General features: G+C 46.0%; 1 protein-coding gene across 1 annotated transcript in view; it reads left to right on the top strand.

The window, feature by feature from the left end:
• The first annotated feature begins 6897 nt into the window (after nucleotides 1–6897).
• The window catches only part of LOC129698832 (dipeptidyl peptidase 4-like), a 66685-nt gene continuing 61077 nt past the window's right edge, over nucleotides 6898–12505 (top strand). The window contains exons 1-2 of the mRNA XM_055638144.1: nucleotides 6898–7728; nucleotides 8129–8216. Of these exons, the coding sequence (XP_055494119.1) occupies nucleotides 7723–7728; nucleotides 8129–8216 (94 nt within the window). The 5' untranslated portion in view covers nucleotides 6898–7722. The remainder of the gene's footprint in view (nucleotides 7729–8128; nucleotides 8217–12505) is intronic.

Below are 12505 nucleotides of genomic sequence, written 5' to 3'. Positions count from 1 at the left end.
TTTTATACATAAAAATAAACTACTTTCTTTTACCTGGTCCTCCATAAAATCAAGTTCAAGTGAGTTTATTGTCATGTGTCCCTGTATAGGACAATGAAATTCTTGCTTTGCTTAAGCACACAGAAAATAGTAGGCATTTACTACAAAACAGATAAATGTGTCCATATACCATGATATAAATATATACACACATGAATAAATAAACTGGTACAGTGCAAATAACAGAAAGTGGTTATTAATAATCAGTTTTGGCCGAGCCAGCTTTAATAGCCTGATGGCTGTGGGGAAGTAGCTATTCCTGAACCTGGTTGTTGCAGTCTTCAGGCTCCTGTACCTTCTACCTGAAGGTAGCAGGAAGATGAGTGTGTGGCCAGGATAGTGTGGGTTTTTGATGATACTGCCAGCCTTTTTGAGGCAGCGACCGATAAATCCCCTCGATGGAAGGAAGGTCAGAGCCGATGATGGACTGGGCAGTGTTTACTACTTTGTGTAGTCTTTTCCTCTCCAGGGCGCTCAAATTGCCGAACCAAGCCACGATGCAACCGGTCAGCGTGCTCTCTACTGTGCACCTGTAGAAGTTAGAGAGAGTCTTCCTTGACAATCCGACTCTCCGTAATCTTTTCAGGAAGTAGAGGCGCTGATGAGCTTTCTTGATAATTACGTTAGTGTTCTCGGACCAGGAAAGATCTTCAGAGTTGTGCACGCCCAGGAATTTGAAGTTCTTGACCCTTTCAACCATCAACCCGTTGATATAAATGGGGCTGTGGGTCCCCCTCCTACTCCTTCCAAAGTCCACAATCAGTTCCTTGGTTTTGCTGGTGTTGAGGGCCATGTTATTGCGCTGGCACCATATGGCCAGTTGCTCGATCTCTATTCTGTATTCTGACTCATCCCCATCAGTGATGCGCCCCACAACAGTGGTGTCGTCAGCGAACTTGATGATGGAGTTGTTCCTGTCCCTGTTGTCGGCATTGACGGCTTCAGAAGCTGATTTTAAAATCATTCCAGCGATTAACTTGTCAGGTGAATTTTTTTTTAAAACGTACAGAACGGCCGTTGGAACGATTCTTTAGCAACATCTTGCACTCCAACAAATATAATCCAGGACCAGGTCGGAACAAAACCCCGTTTTAACCCCGTCCCCACCCCCCCCTCAAACGCGCCAAAATCGCGCACACGGCCAGTGGCAGAATTGCAGCGCCGCTGAAGGTAAGTTTTGTAACATACCCACAGAGACCCAGGTTCGATCCTGACCATGGGTGCTGTCTGAAATGAGTTTGTACATTTCCCCTGTGACCGGGTGCTCCGGTTTCCTCACACATCCCAAAGGCGTGAGGGTTTGCAGGTTAATTGGCCTCTATAAATTGTTCCTAGTGTGTAGGATAGAACTAATGTACAGGGTGATCAATGGTTGGCGTGGACTCCCTGAGTGAAGGGCTTGTTTCCACATTGTATCCCTAAACTAAGCACCTTATATTCCACATGGGTAGCTTACAACCCAGCAGTATAAACATTGAATTCTTTCATTTTAAGTGACTTCTGCTAACGCTCCCCTCCCCTCCCCCCTTGTTCCCTTCTTCCACCCTCGTCATTTAACCAGTTCCCCAGTTCACCACGTTGCTTCACCACAGTTCACCCCCTACCCTAGCCAACAAATACCCTACCAGGGCACCTCCCTATCTGAGATCATCTGTTACCGGCCCTTATTTGTCCTGGTCTTTTCTCACCTCCAGCTCTTTCTCCCCAACCCACCACACAATCTGCCTGACGAAGGGTCCCGACCCGAAACGTCACTCATCCCTTTTCTCCAGAGATACTACCTGACCCGCTGAGTTACTCCAGGACTTTGTGTCTATTTTTGGCATGAAGATTGAATTCTCTAATTTTAAGTAACTAACACTCCCTTTCCTCTAACCCTGCCTCCTCCCTTGCCCCCTTCCTCCACTCCCGTTGTCTAAACTGTTCCACAGTTCACAACGATGTATTTATCTTGAGATCACACCTTCCCTGGACAACATTGGACACCAGAGAACCACCCTGCCTGGTGTCATTTGTTGCTGGCCCTGATTTGTCCTGGGTTTTTTCTCACCTCAGGTTCTTCCACAATCAGTCTGAGAAAGGGACCTGACCAGATACGTCACCTATCCTTTCTCTCCTGAGATGCTGCCTGACCCGCTGAGTTACTCCAGGCCTTTGTGTCTATTGAATCATAGAAAGTGTCAAAGCGTCATACAGCGCAGAAGCTCGCACTTCCGCCCACCTTAACCACACTGACCGACATGCCCCATCGACACTGGTCACACCTGCCTGCGCTTGGTCCCTATCCCTCTAAACCTTAGAGAGACACAAAATGCTGGAGTAATTCAGTGGGACAGGAAGCATCTCTGGATAGAAGGAACGTTTCAGGTCAAGACCCTTCTTCAGACCCTTTCCTGTCCATTAAACCTATCCTATCCATCTTTGGTATAAACTAGCATCTACAGTTCCATCCTATCACAGTGTATGTTGAATAGTTCTTGTACTGTGAAGAATTACATAAATCAGACCAGATGTATCATGTAAGCATATCTGTGCATTGCTGCTGTCAATATTTAACTGATGGAATCACGTTTTATACAATGTTCAAATAGTTAATCATCTGACAAAGTGCCTTAACGTGTTATTGACCCTGTCAATCCTAAGGCAACACATAAACATCAGACTAATATACACAAACTATACTGCTTACTTTTACAAAATAATGATAGTCATATAGGATGGAAATAGGCCCTTTGGCCCAACTTTTTAAACGCCGACACACGTGCTCTACGATAGTCCCTTTGGCCCATATCCCTCTAAACTTTTCCTATGTATGTACTTGTCTAAGTATATTTTAAATGCTGTTATACCCTCTATGTTTCTATGTTTCTATGTTTCTATACTACCTGCCTCAATTACCTTCTTTGGTAGTTTGTTCCATACCCTCTGTGTGCAAAGGTTGCCCCTCAGGTTCCTATCTTTCCCATCTCATCTCAATCCTATGCCCTCTGTTTTTCTCATTTCCCTACTCTGGGTAAATGACATTCACTGTATCTATTCCTCTCATTCAATTCAATTCAATTCAACTTTATTGTCATTGCACAAATACGAGTACAGGTACAACGAAATGCAGTTTAGCGTCTGGCCATAGTGCAAGATAGTAGAAATAAAAATACTGGTTAACAATGTGTGGACTGTGGATGAATTAAACTGGTACATAGGCAAATAAATGTATACAAATGGGAGAGTCTAAAGATAGCTAGCTAGACTGTGAGTTCAGCAGTGTAATGGTGTTATTGAAAAAGCTGTTCCTCAGCCTACTTGTGCGAGACCTGAGGCTCCTGTACTGCCTCCCTGATGGGAGAAGGGCAAACAGTCCATGGTTAGGGTGAGAGGGGTCTTTGATGATTTTCCCGGCCCGTCTCAGACACCGTTTGCGGTGGAGGGCATCCATGGCAGGGAGCGGGGCACCAATGATGTGCTGAGTGGTTTTCACCACCCGTTGCAGTGCATTCCTGTCAGCTGCGGTGCAGCTGCTGTACCATACCGTGAAGCAGGCGGTCCGGATGCTTTCGATGGTACAGCGGTAGAAGTTGGACAGGATCTGGGGGGACAGGTGAGTTTTCATAAGCCTCCTCAGAAAGTAAAGGCGCTGCTGCGCCTTTTTGATCAGTTTGGTGGTGTTGAGGGACCAGGACAGATCCTCTGAGATGTGTTCCCCGAGGAATTTGTAGTTGGAGACGCGCTCCACCTCAGTCCCGCTTATATGGATGGGGGTATGACTGCCCCCTCTGATCTTCCTGAAGTCAACAATAATTTCCTTTGTCTTCTTGGAGTTGAGGACGAGGTTATTGTTGGCACACCAGGTTGTCAGGTGCTGGACCTCCTGATTCGTTGTTGTCGCTGATCAGTCCTACCACCACGGTGTCATTGGCAAATTTTATGATGGCGTTGGAGCCATACTTAGGGACGCAGTCATGGGTGAAGAGGGAGTAGAGGAGATGGCTGAGCACACAGCCCTGTGGCACGCCGGTGTTCAGTGTTATAGTGGAGGAGGTGAGGTTGTTGATCCTAACAGACTGTGGTCTGTTGGTGAGGAAATCCAGTGTCCAATTGCAGTGGGAGTTGGTGAAGCCAAGTTCGCTGAGTTTGGTGATCAAGCTGGTGGGGATGACAGTATTAAATGCGGAGCTGAAGTCAATGAACAACAACCTGATGTAGGAGTTGGTGTTGGCCAGGTGGGTCAGGGCAGAGTGTAGGGCCGCAGATATGGCGTCCTCTGTAGACTGATGGGGATCCAGTGTGGGGGGGAGGCTGGCTTTGAGGTGAGCCAAGATCTGCCGCTCAAAGCACTTCGCGATGACGGGGTTGAGTGCCACTGGGCGGAAATCGTTGAGACTCCCTGAAGCTGACTGTTTGGGCACTGGCACAATTGTTGAGGTCTTGAGGCAAGTAGGGACGACACCCTGGGCCAGTGACAGATTGAAAATGTCAGTGAAGGCCAGGGATAGTTGTCCAGCACATGCCCTGAGCACACGCCCGGGGATGCCGTCGGGGCCGGCAGCTTTGTGCTCATTCACTTTGCTCAGTGTGCCTTGTACAGCAGAGGTGGAGAGACTGAGGGGTTGTTCGTTCAGGGGTGGAGCAGCTTTGATGGCTGGTGTTTTGTTGTCCCGGTCAAAACGAGCATAGAATGATCCTTTACACCTCTATAAGATCACCCCTCATCCTGTGCTCCAATGAATAAAGTCATAGCCTGTCCAACCTGTCCCTAGCTCAAGCACTCGATTCCTGGCAACATCCTCGTAATTCCCCTCTACACTATTTGACTGAAGAAGGGATTCGGCCCGAAACGTTGCCTATTTCCTTCGCTCCATAGATGCTGCTGCATCCGCTGAGTTTCTCCAGCATTGTTGTGTATAGAAATAGCAGCCTCCTCCGGTGCTGACAATGTTACAAAGCACAATGGCTCCCCCTTTTGTTCTCCCCCCCCCCCCCCCCCCCCCCCCCCCCCCCCCACCCCCACACACAGCAGTTCCCCCATGCCGGGTCCCCATTGTGGAAGGGTACGGCATGAAAATGACAGATCAATGCAGATGATGCTAAAGAAACATGTAGAATGGTTCATTGTTAGCTGGGGGGGAAGGTGACAATGCTGCATACAATTGGAAATGTTTAATCAGGAGGACTGTAGAACTAGTTAGAAAACTAGGATTGGGGAGGAACGGAGAGAGAGGGAAAGGAACAGTTATTTGAAGTTAGAGAAATCAATATTTATACAACTGGGTTGTAAGTTGCCGAAGCTCAAGACTACAACTGATGAAGGCCAATGTGCCAAAAGCCTTCTTGACCACCCTGTCTACCTGTGGTGCCACTTTCAGGGAACTATGTACTGGACCCCTCTGCTCTGCAACACTCCAGCACCGTACTATTCTAGAGTACCCGCCTGTTTGAAGAAGGGTTTCGGCCCGAAACATTGCCTATTTCCTTCGCTCCGTAGATGCTGCTGCACCCGCTGAGTTTCTCCAGCTTTTTTGTGTACCTTTTATTTGATGTGTTCTTAGCAGACCACTCTATCGGAACTACAAGGAGGGTGATATTCAGCCTTGACCTTCATTCACCCTTGCATGCAGTCTTCTTGCTGGGTCCTCCGCCCCACAGGCATCGAGGCAAGAAAATTAGGGGCCAAGGGGCTATGCAAATTACTTGGAACTATGACCATCTCAAAAGAGGTTTATGCACAACATGTTCTGTTCTCTTTGTACATTGTATAAGATATTAAAAGTACTGGGAAGTTTTTGCATACTGCACTCATTAACTCTGAAGCTAAGTAAATTGGAAAAAATAATTAGGCCCATCTAATTTTATTTTTACATTTATTTTACAAGATCGCATTGATGTTCTGTGTGGGCATGGTAACTCTTTTGTGATATCTGTAGTACATATCAAAAGTGGATTTGGATTTGGATGTCTCCTTTTCACTTCCACAACTCATCATAGAGTCATACAGTGTGGTAACAGGCCCTTTGGCCCAACTTGCCCATGCCGACCAACATGTCCCGCCTACACTAGTCCCACCTGCCTACATTTGGTCCTCTCTCTCCCTCTTCCTCTCTCTCTCTCTCCTCTCCCCCCCCCCCCCCTCCCCTCCCTCCCTCCAATCTCTCTCTGTCTCTGCCCCCTCTCTGTCTGTCTCTGCCCCCCCCCCTCTCTCTCTCTGTCTCTCTCTCCTCCCCCTCTCTCTGCCCCCCCCCCTCTCTCTCTCTCTCTGCCCCCCCCCCCCCCTCTCTCTCTCTCTGCTGGGGGGGGGGGGGGGGGGGGGTATGCGTTAGTGGATAGGGCGGGGGGTGGGGTAAAAGGAGAGAATGCATAATATTAATATAAGGGGGGGGGGGGAGTTAGTGTGTGTGTGTGATGCTGCAGGCTGCCGCGCGTTGATGGGACGGGTCCCACTTGGTCTAGTTATAACGCTCTAAATCTGTCTTATCCACGTACCTGTCCAAATGTTTCTTAAACATTGCAATAGTTCCTGCCTCAACTATATTCTCGGGCAGCTCATTCGATACAGCTACTACGATGTGTGTAAAAAAGTTACACTGCAATATCTTGGATGGGATTTATACACCGAACTTTTTGTAGTTTATTATGGTGTCTAGTGAGTACCGTGTTTACATACATATTTATGCTGCTACAAGTGAGAATCTCATTGTGCTGTTTCGCTACATGTAACGAGAAAACAATCTCGATGTTCTCTCTCTGTTAACCTCCTACATTAAAGGCATGAGCAGTGGTCATTTTACCCCGGTGGTGAGCGAGAAGACTGGATTTTTAATCTATACAGCCAATCCCACTGTGTTTTAAAATGTATGTGTTTACAATGTCCTTGTCCTTCAGAAGTAATTCTGCTTTACATTGAAGATTTCTCAGCGGCATGTCGCCCCAGTGAGATTTATCGATGGTTTTTATGCCAACACCGTAAGACAATGACAACATTCAATCAACACAAATGCATGAAGCGGTATGTTGGCGTCGCATTACATACCAGGGAAGGGCGAAAAACAAAAACAATATAGCCTTTGAGCGCCCAACAACATTTGCCTGACTTGTCCCAATTCAAATGGATACTCGCTTGGTGGAATGTAGTCAAGCTGAGAACATTAGGCGTATTAACCCCAGGCTTTGCAATTGCAAATCCTACAACGTTCCAGTCAAAATAAAACCCATCGACCCTTTATCTCTCACTAACCCTATCCTGAGCCTTTCAGCAGCAAGCCATGGCTTTAAAATCTGCTTGGGATTCTGCAATAACCCAAACCTCTGTGGTTAAATCTGCGGTCCGAGCAGCTGTTCCAGCAGCAGCAGCAGCAGCAGCAGCAGCCGCCAGCCACGTCCACACCCAACCCTGGCACACAGCAGTGAAAACAATTGTCTGTTTCCCCACTTAATCTCCTGCTTTTATAAGCTCCAAGCCACAATATTCGTCTCTTGTTATCAGTTAACCTTTGGGAAACGACCGAGCGGGACGATGCCTAATTAATATGGATAATATTTAACAAATGTTTACTGAGCCAATATAAAAAAAAAAAGGGAAGAGGTGCTAACGTTTTTTGGGCAAGAGTTGTTTTTTTAGTTACTGCCCTTTACATCCGTTCAAGCGCAGCCACAGTGCAAACATCCGTCCACAGAACGAGAGTTCGACCAACCATGCAGGTAAATACAGAAATAATTCTGAAGCACGGCTATGGCACAACATAGTTATTTATTCCTCCCCCCCCCAACACCTTAAAATAAGTTTTAACCTGTTGATTTAACTCAGCAGGTTGTAAGCGGCCGGCGGGCGGGGGGCTGATTGGGACGAGTTGGTGGTTGCAGAGAGAGGGGTGGAAGTTGTTACATTGTTTGTGATTGCATTTGTAACTTCGCATTCTATGCTGGGGCTTGGAGTTTCAGTTTAAAAACTGGATGGCTCGCAGAATGAAAGCTTCCAAGTAAAATCTCTTGTCTCTTGTATTTCACACCGTTCGTCAAGGATTGTAGGCAATAATGTTGTCTTGTATCTAATCACACCGTTTGTGAAGGGTTCTAAGCAAAATCATCTTTTGTATTTTAGACCGTTTATAAAGTACTTATAGGCGTCACTGCTGTTGTGGTGGCTATGGTCGTGATAATAGTTCCCATCGTCGTGCTGAAGTCAAATGGTAAGTCCATTTGAAGCTTCTTTTATTAAACGTTGCTGCACGTGTAATCTGTGCCGTTTTCCGGTGTATCTGTGGAGTGGTTTAAAAACAATGTTTCTTGGATCGTCAGAGATAATCGCCATCAGATTGCAAGGACTGCCCCCACAGCGTGTCACGCTGATGTACTGTATCACCGTGCCTTGAATCTGTAGAGGATCTCCAAACATCTCCAAACATATGCTTGTAAAATATCCTGTAGCTCAGATGCATCCATTCCATACTGCCTGCTCCACAGAGGCAAAGCAGCATAAATCTGCCAGGAACTAGGAGATAACAAAAAGTGGTGGACTCTTGAGGGATGGTTTTGTGGGGGTTCCTGGATGGAGTTGAGAAAGAAGGTATAGGGACAGGTGTTGCGTCTCTTTACAGGTGAGGCAGAGGTTCACTTGCACCTCCTCCAATCCCATCACCTGAATCCGTTGTGCTCGGTGTGGACTCCTATCTGTCAGCGGACTATATTCAGGCTGGAGAAAGTCTCGAGCAGGAACGTCACCCATTCAGTTTCTGCAGAGATGCTGCCTGTCCTCTTCCACCCATATCTTCCCCCCCCCCCCCCCCCCCCCCCCCTCTAGCGCTACATTTCATTCCTCCTCTTCTTAACCAACACCATTTTGTCTCCTTTTCACCTCCAGCCTTTGTCACTTACTCCACCCATCTGCCACCTATCACTTGGGTAGGAAGGAACGGCAGATGCTGGTTTACACTGAAGCTAGACACAAAATGCTGGAGTAACTCAGTGGGACAGGCAGCATCTGTGAAGGGAATGGGCTGGCAACATTTTGGGAAGAAGGGTCCTGACTCGGAACGTTGTCCGACCCACTGAGAGAAGGAATGGGTGACATTTCAAGTCAAGACCCTTCTGACTGAGAGTCAGGAGAGAGGGAGACTAGAGATATGAAGGGGTAAGATGTGAAAATGACAGATCAAAGCAGACAATCAAAGAAGTGTAACTGGATCATTGTTAGCTGAAGGGAAGGTGACAATGAGGCATATAATCAGTAAAATTAATCAGGACAGTGAAACTTTTCTACCTATCACTTGCCAGGCTTTGTCCTGCCCACACCTCTATTTCCAGCCTCTCCCCCCACACCATCTGTCTGAAGAATTCAGATGCTGCCTGACCCACTGAGTTCCTCCAGCACTTTGTGATTTGCTCAAGATTCCAGCACCTGCAGTTCCATATGTATCTATATTTTGATGTATTTTACTGATGAGGACATCTTCTTGCTGCTAATATTCTCTCTAGAACTTATACTACTCTCTCTAGAACTTATTTAATGGCTTGGTATAATGCAAAATGTGAATAAAAGGGTCTCGACCTGAAACGCTAACTTTCCATGTTTCCAGAGATGTTGCCTGACCCACTGAGTTACTCCAGCACTTTGTGTCCGTTCTTGTTTCCTTGTTTCTAATGAATAGAATTATGTTTCTTTTTAACTCCTACTTCAAAGATTGAAATTGCCTATTGATTGTCCGAAGCCACCCAAGTTTTTTTGAAGCTATAAATACAAATAGACTTGAATGGGATATAATTAAAACTGCGCCAGTTTAATGAACAAAATTATAATTATAGAAATTATATAATTGTAAACTGAATGAGGCTCTCGTCGTTCCTTTTGTCTGAAAAGTTTATTTTAAGAGCCGTGTGATTAGTCCCACTCTGTGCCTCCTGCATTTGTTTTATTTCAAGTATTTATTACATTCCCATTTGAAAGTTTGTGTTGAATCTGTTTTCAGTGGTATTTTATGTTGTTCCAGTTCATGATGGTTCACAGCAGGAGAATTAATTCCATCAGTTGCCTCTTTAACAATCGCCCTAAATCAATTTGCTTTAGTTTATTTCACATTTTAGAGATACAGTGTGCCAACGGACCCTTCAACCCATCGAGTCCGCACTGATCACCCCGTACACTAGCAATACTCTACACACTAGGGACAATTTATAATTTTACCAAAGCCAATTTATTGACACATAAAGTACTGGAACCAGTCTCTCTACATTTACTGTACATCTTCCCAGTGACCATCAGGGTATTGACTGCCACAAATACCAACTAAACTCCAAACTACTGTGTCCAAGGAGATTTGTATAGGGTGGACAATATTGAGAGTAATGACTCAAAGGTGATTATGTCACATGAGGTGTATCATGCCATGAATACGCTGTCCAACAACAAAGCAAGTGGCTTGGATCATATTTCTGCTGAACATCTTAAGTATGCGAGTATGAGGATAGCTCCTCTCCTTTCTATTTGCTTTACTGCCTTTATGATTCATGGCTTGTTACCAGACTCAATGTTGTCTGTCTGTTAGTACCGGTCATTAAGGACAAAGCTGGTAAAGTAGGCAGCCTAAATAATTAGAGGCCCATAGCTTTAGCCAGCATATTGTCTAAAGTCTTAGAAGTAATTCTGCTGGATAGAGTAAATGAGTTTGTTAACTCCACAGATAACCTATATTTTTATATTTTGTCACTATTTTTATCACCTTCTCCTTCAATGGCCAAGGCCTGGTGCCTTTTTGGACTCTAGAGGAACAAGCAGCCAAACTAATTCATATCAGGAGGATTTACATATTTGAGTTGAGGAACAATATTCTGTTTTCCTTTATCATTTCTTTATCTTTGGCCTTAATAACATATTTTATGCAATGGACCAAACTATTTAACTTCCATGAGTTTCACTTCCATATTTCACTTCCATGAATATGAATATGGAAATGAAATATTACTTCATCTCTGCGGTTAGAAACATAAAGGATTCCACTGAAAAGTCTGCAACAAAATGAGTCATAGTCATACAGCACGGAAACAGACCTTTAGACCAACTCGTCCATGCTGACCAGGATGTCCCATATGCACGTCCCGCCTGCCTGCATTTGGCCCATATCCCTCTAAACCTGTCCATGTACTTGTCCAAATGTCTGCCAAATGGTGTTAATGAACCTATGTCAACTACCTCCTCCAACGGGATCCCACCATTGGCCACATCTTCCCATCTCCTCCCCTGTCTGCTTTCAGCAGAGACCGCTCCCTCCGTAACTCCCTGGTCAATTTGTCCCTTCCCACCTGAGCCACCCACTCTCCTGGCACTTCCCTTGCAACCGCAGGAAATGCTACACATGTCGCTTTACCTCCCCCCTTGACTCCATCCAAGGACCCAAGCAGTGTTTCCAGGTGTGGCAGAGGTTCACCTGCACCTCCTCCAACCTCATCTCTTGCATCCGCTGCTCTAGGTGTCAGCTGCTCTACATCGGTGAGACCAAGCCGATCGCTTCGCCCAACACCTCCGCTCGGTTCGCAATAACCAACCTGATCTCCCAGTGGCTCAGCACTTCAACTCCTCCTCCCATTCTGAATCCGACCTTTCTGTTCTGGGCCTCCTCCATGGCCAGAGTGAGGACCACCGTAAATTGGAGGAGCAGAACCTCATATTTTGCTTGGGCAGTTTACACCCCAGCGGTATGAACATTGACCTCTAATTTTAGGTAGTCCCTGCTTTCCCCTCCCCTTCCCAGCTCTCCCTCAGCCCACGGTTTCCGCCCTCTTCCTGTCTTCTTCCCGCCCCCCCCCCCCCCCCCCCCCCCCCACCACTCACATCAGTCTTCGCTCCATAGATGCTGCCTCACCCGCTGAGTTTCTCCAGCATTTTTGACTACCTTCGATTTTCCAACATCTGCAGTTCCTTCTTAAACACCTCCTCCAACAGCTCATTCTATATACCCATTGCCCTCTGTGTGGGGAAAAAGTTGCCCCTTGGAGTTGGTATTAAGTCTTTCCCCCTCACTTTAAACCTCCAACCTCTGGTTTGTGTTTGCTGTACTCTAGGTAAATGACTATTGCATATTTACCCTATCTATTCCCCTCATGATTCAATACATGATTTTAATCTTGAAATATCAGGTATGGTACACAGTCAGTGTTTTTCCTTGGGTGGAAATATCAACGACTAAACACGAGTTTAAGGAGAGAGGGACAAAGTTTAAAGATGCGTGGGCAAGTTTTTTTATACCAAGTGTTGTGGGTGCCTGGAACATGCTGCCAGGTGGTGGTTGAGGTAGATATGATAGTGATGTTTGGTTGGTGTGGGCAAGTTGGGCTTCATGACTATGACTCGAAGTACTAAAGACTTGCCATTGATATTCAAATCGTGGTGATAATTTTGAGTTTTGAAATCCTCTTGAGCAATCGTGGGTCAGTGCTTAATTGCTACAGCAAGTTTCAGTCAACAAGTTTATTGATCACATAATTA

The sequence above is a fragment of the Leucoraja erinacea genome, chromosome 7 (assembly GCF_028641065.1).
Source record: "Leucoraja erinacea ecotype New England chromosome 7, Leri_hhj_1, whole genome shotgun sequence".
Taxonomy (NCBI): domain Eukaryota; kingdom Metazoa; phylum Chordata; class Chondrichthyes; order Rajiformes; family Rajidae; genus Leucoraja; species Leucoraja erinaceus.
This window is presented reverse-complemented; position numbering and strand designations above follow the sequence as displayed.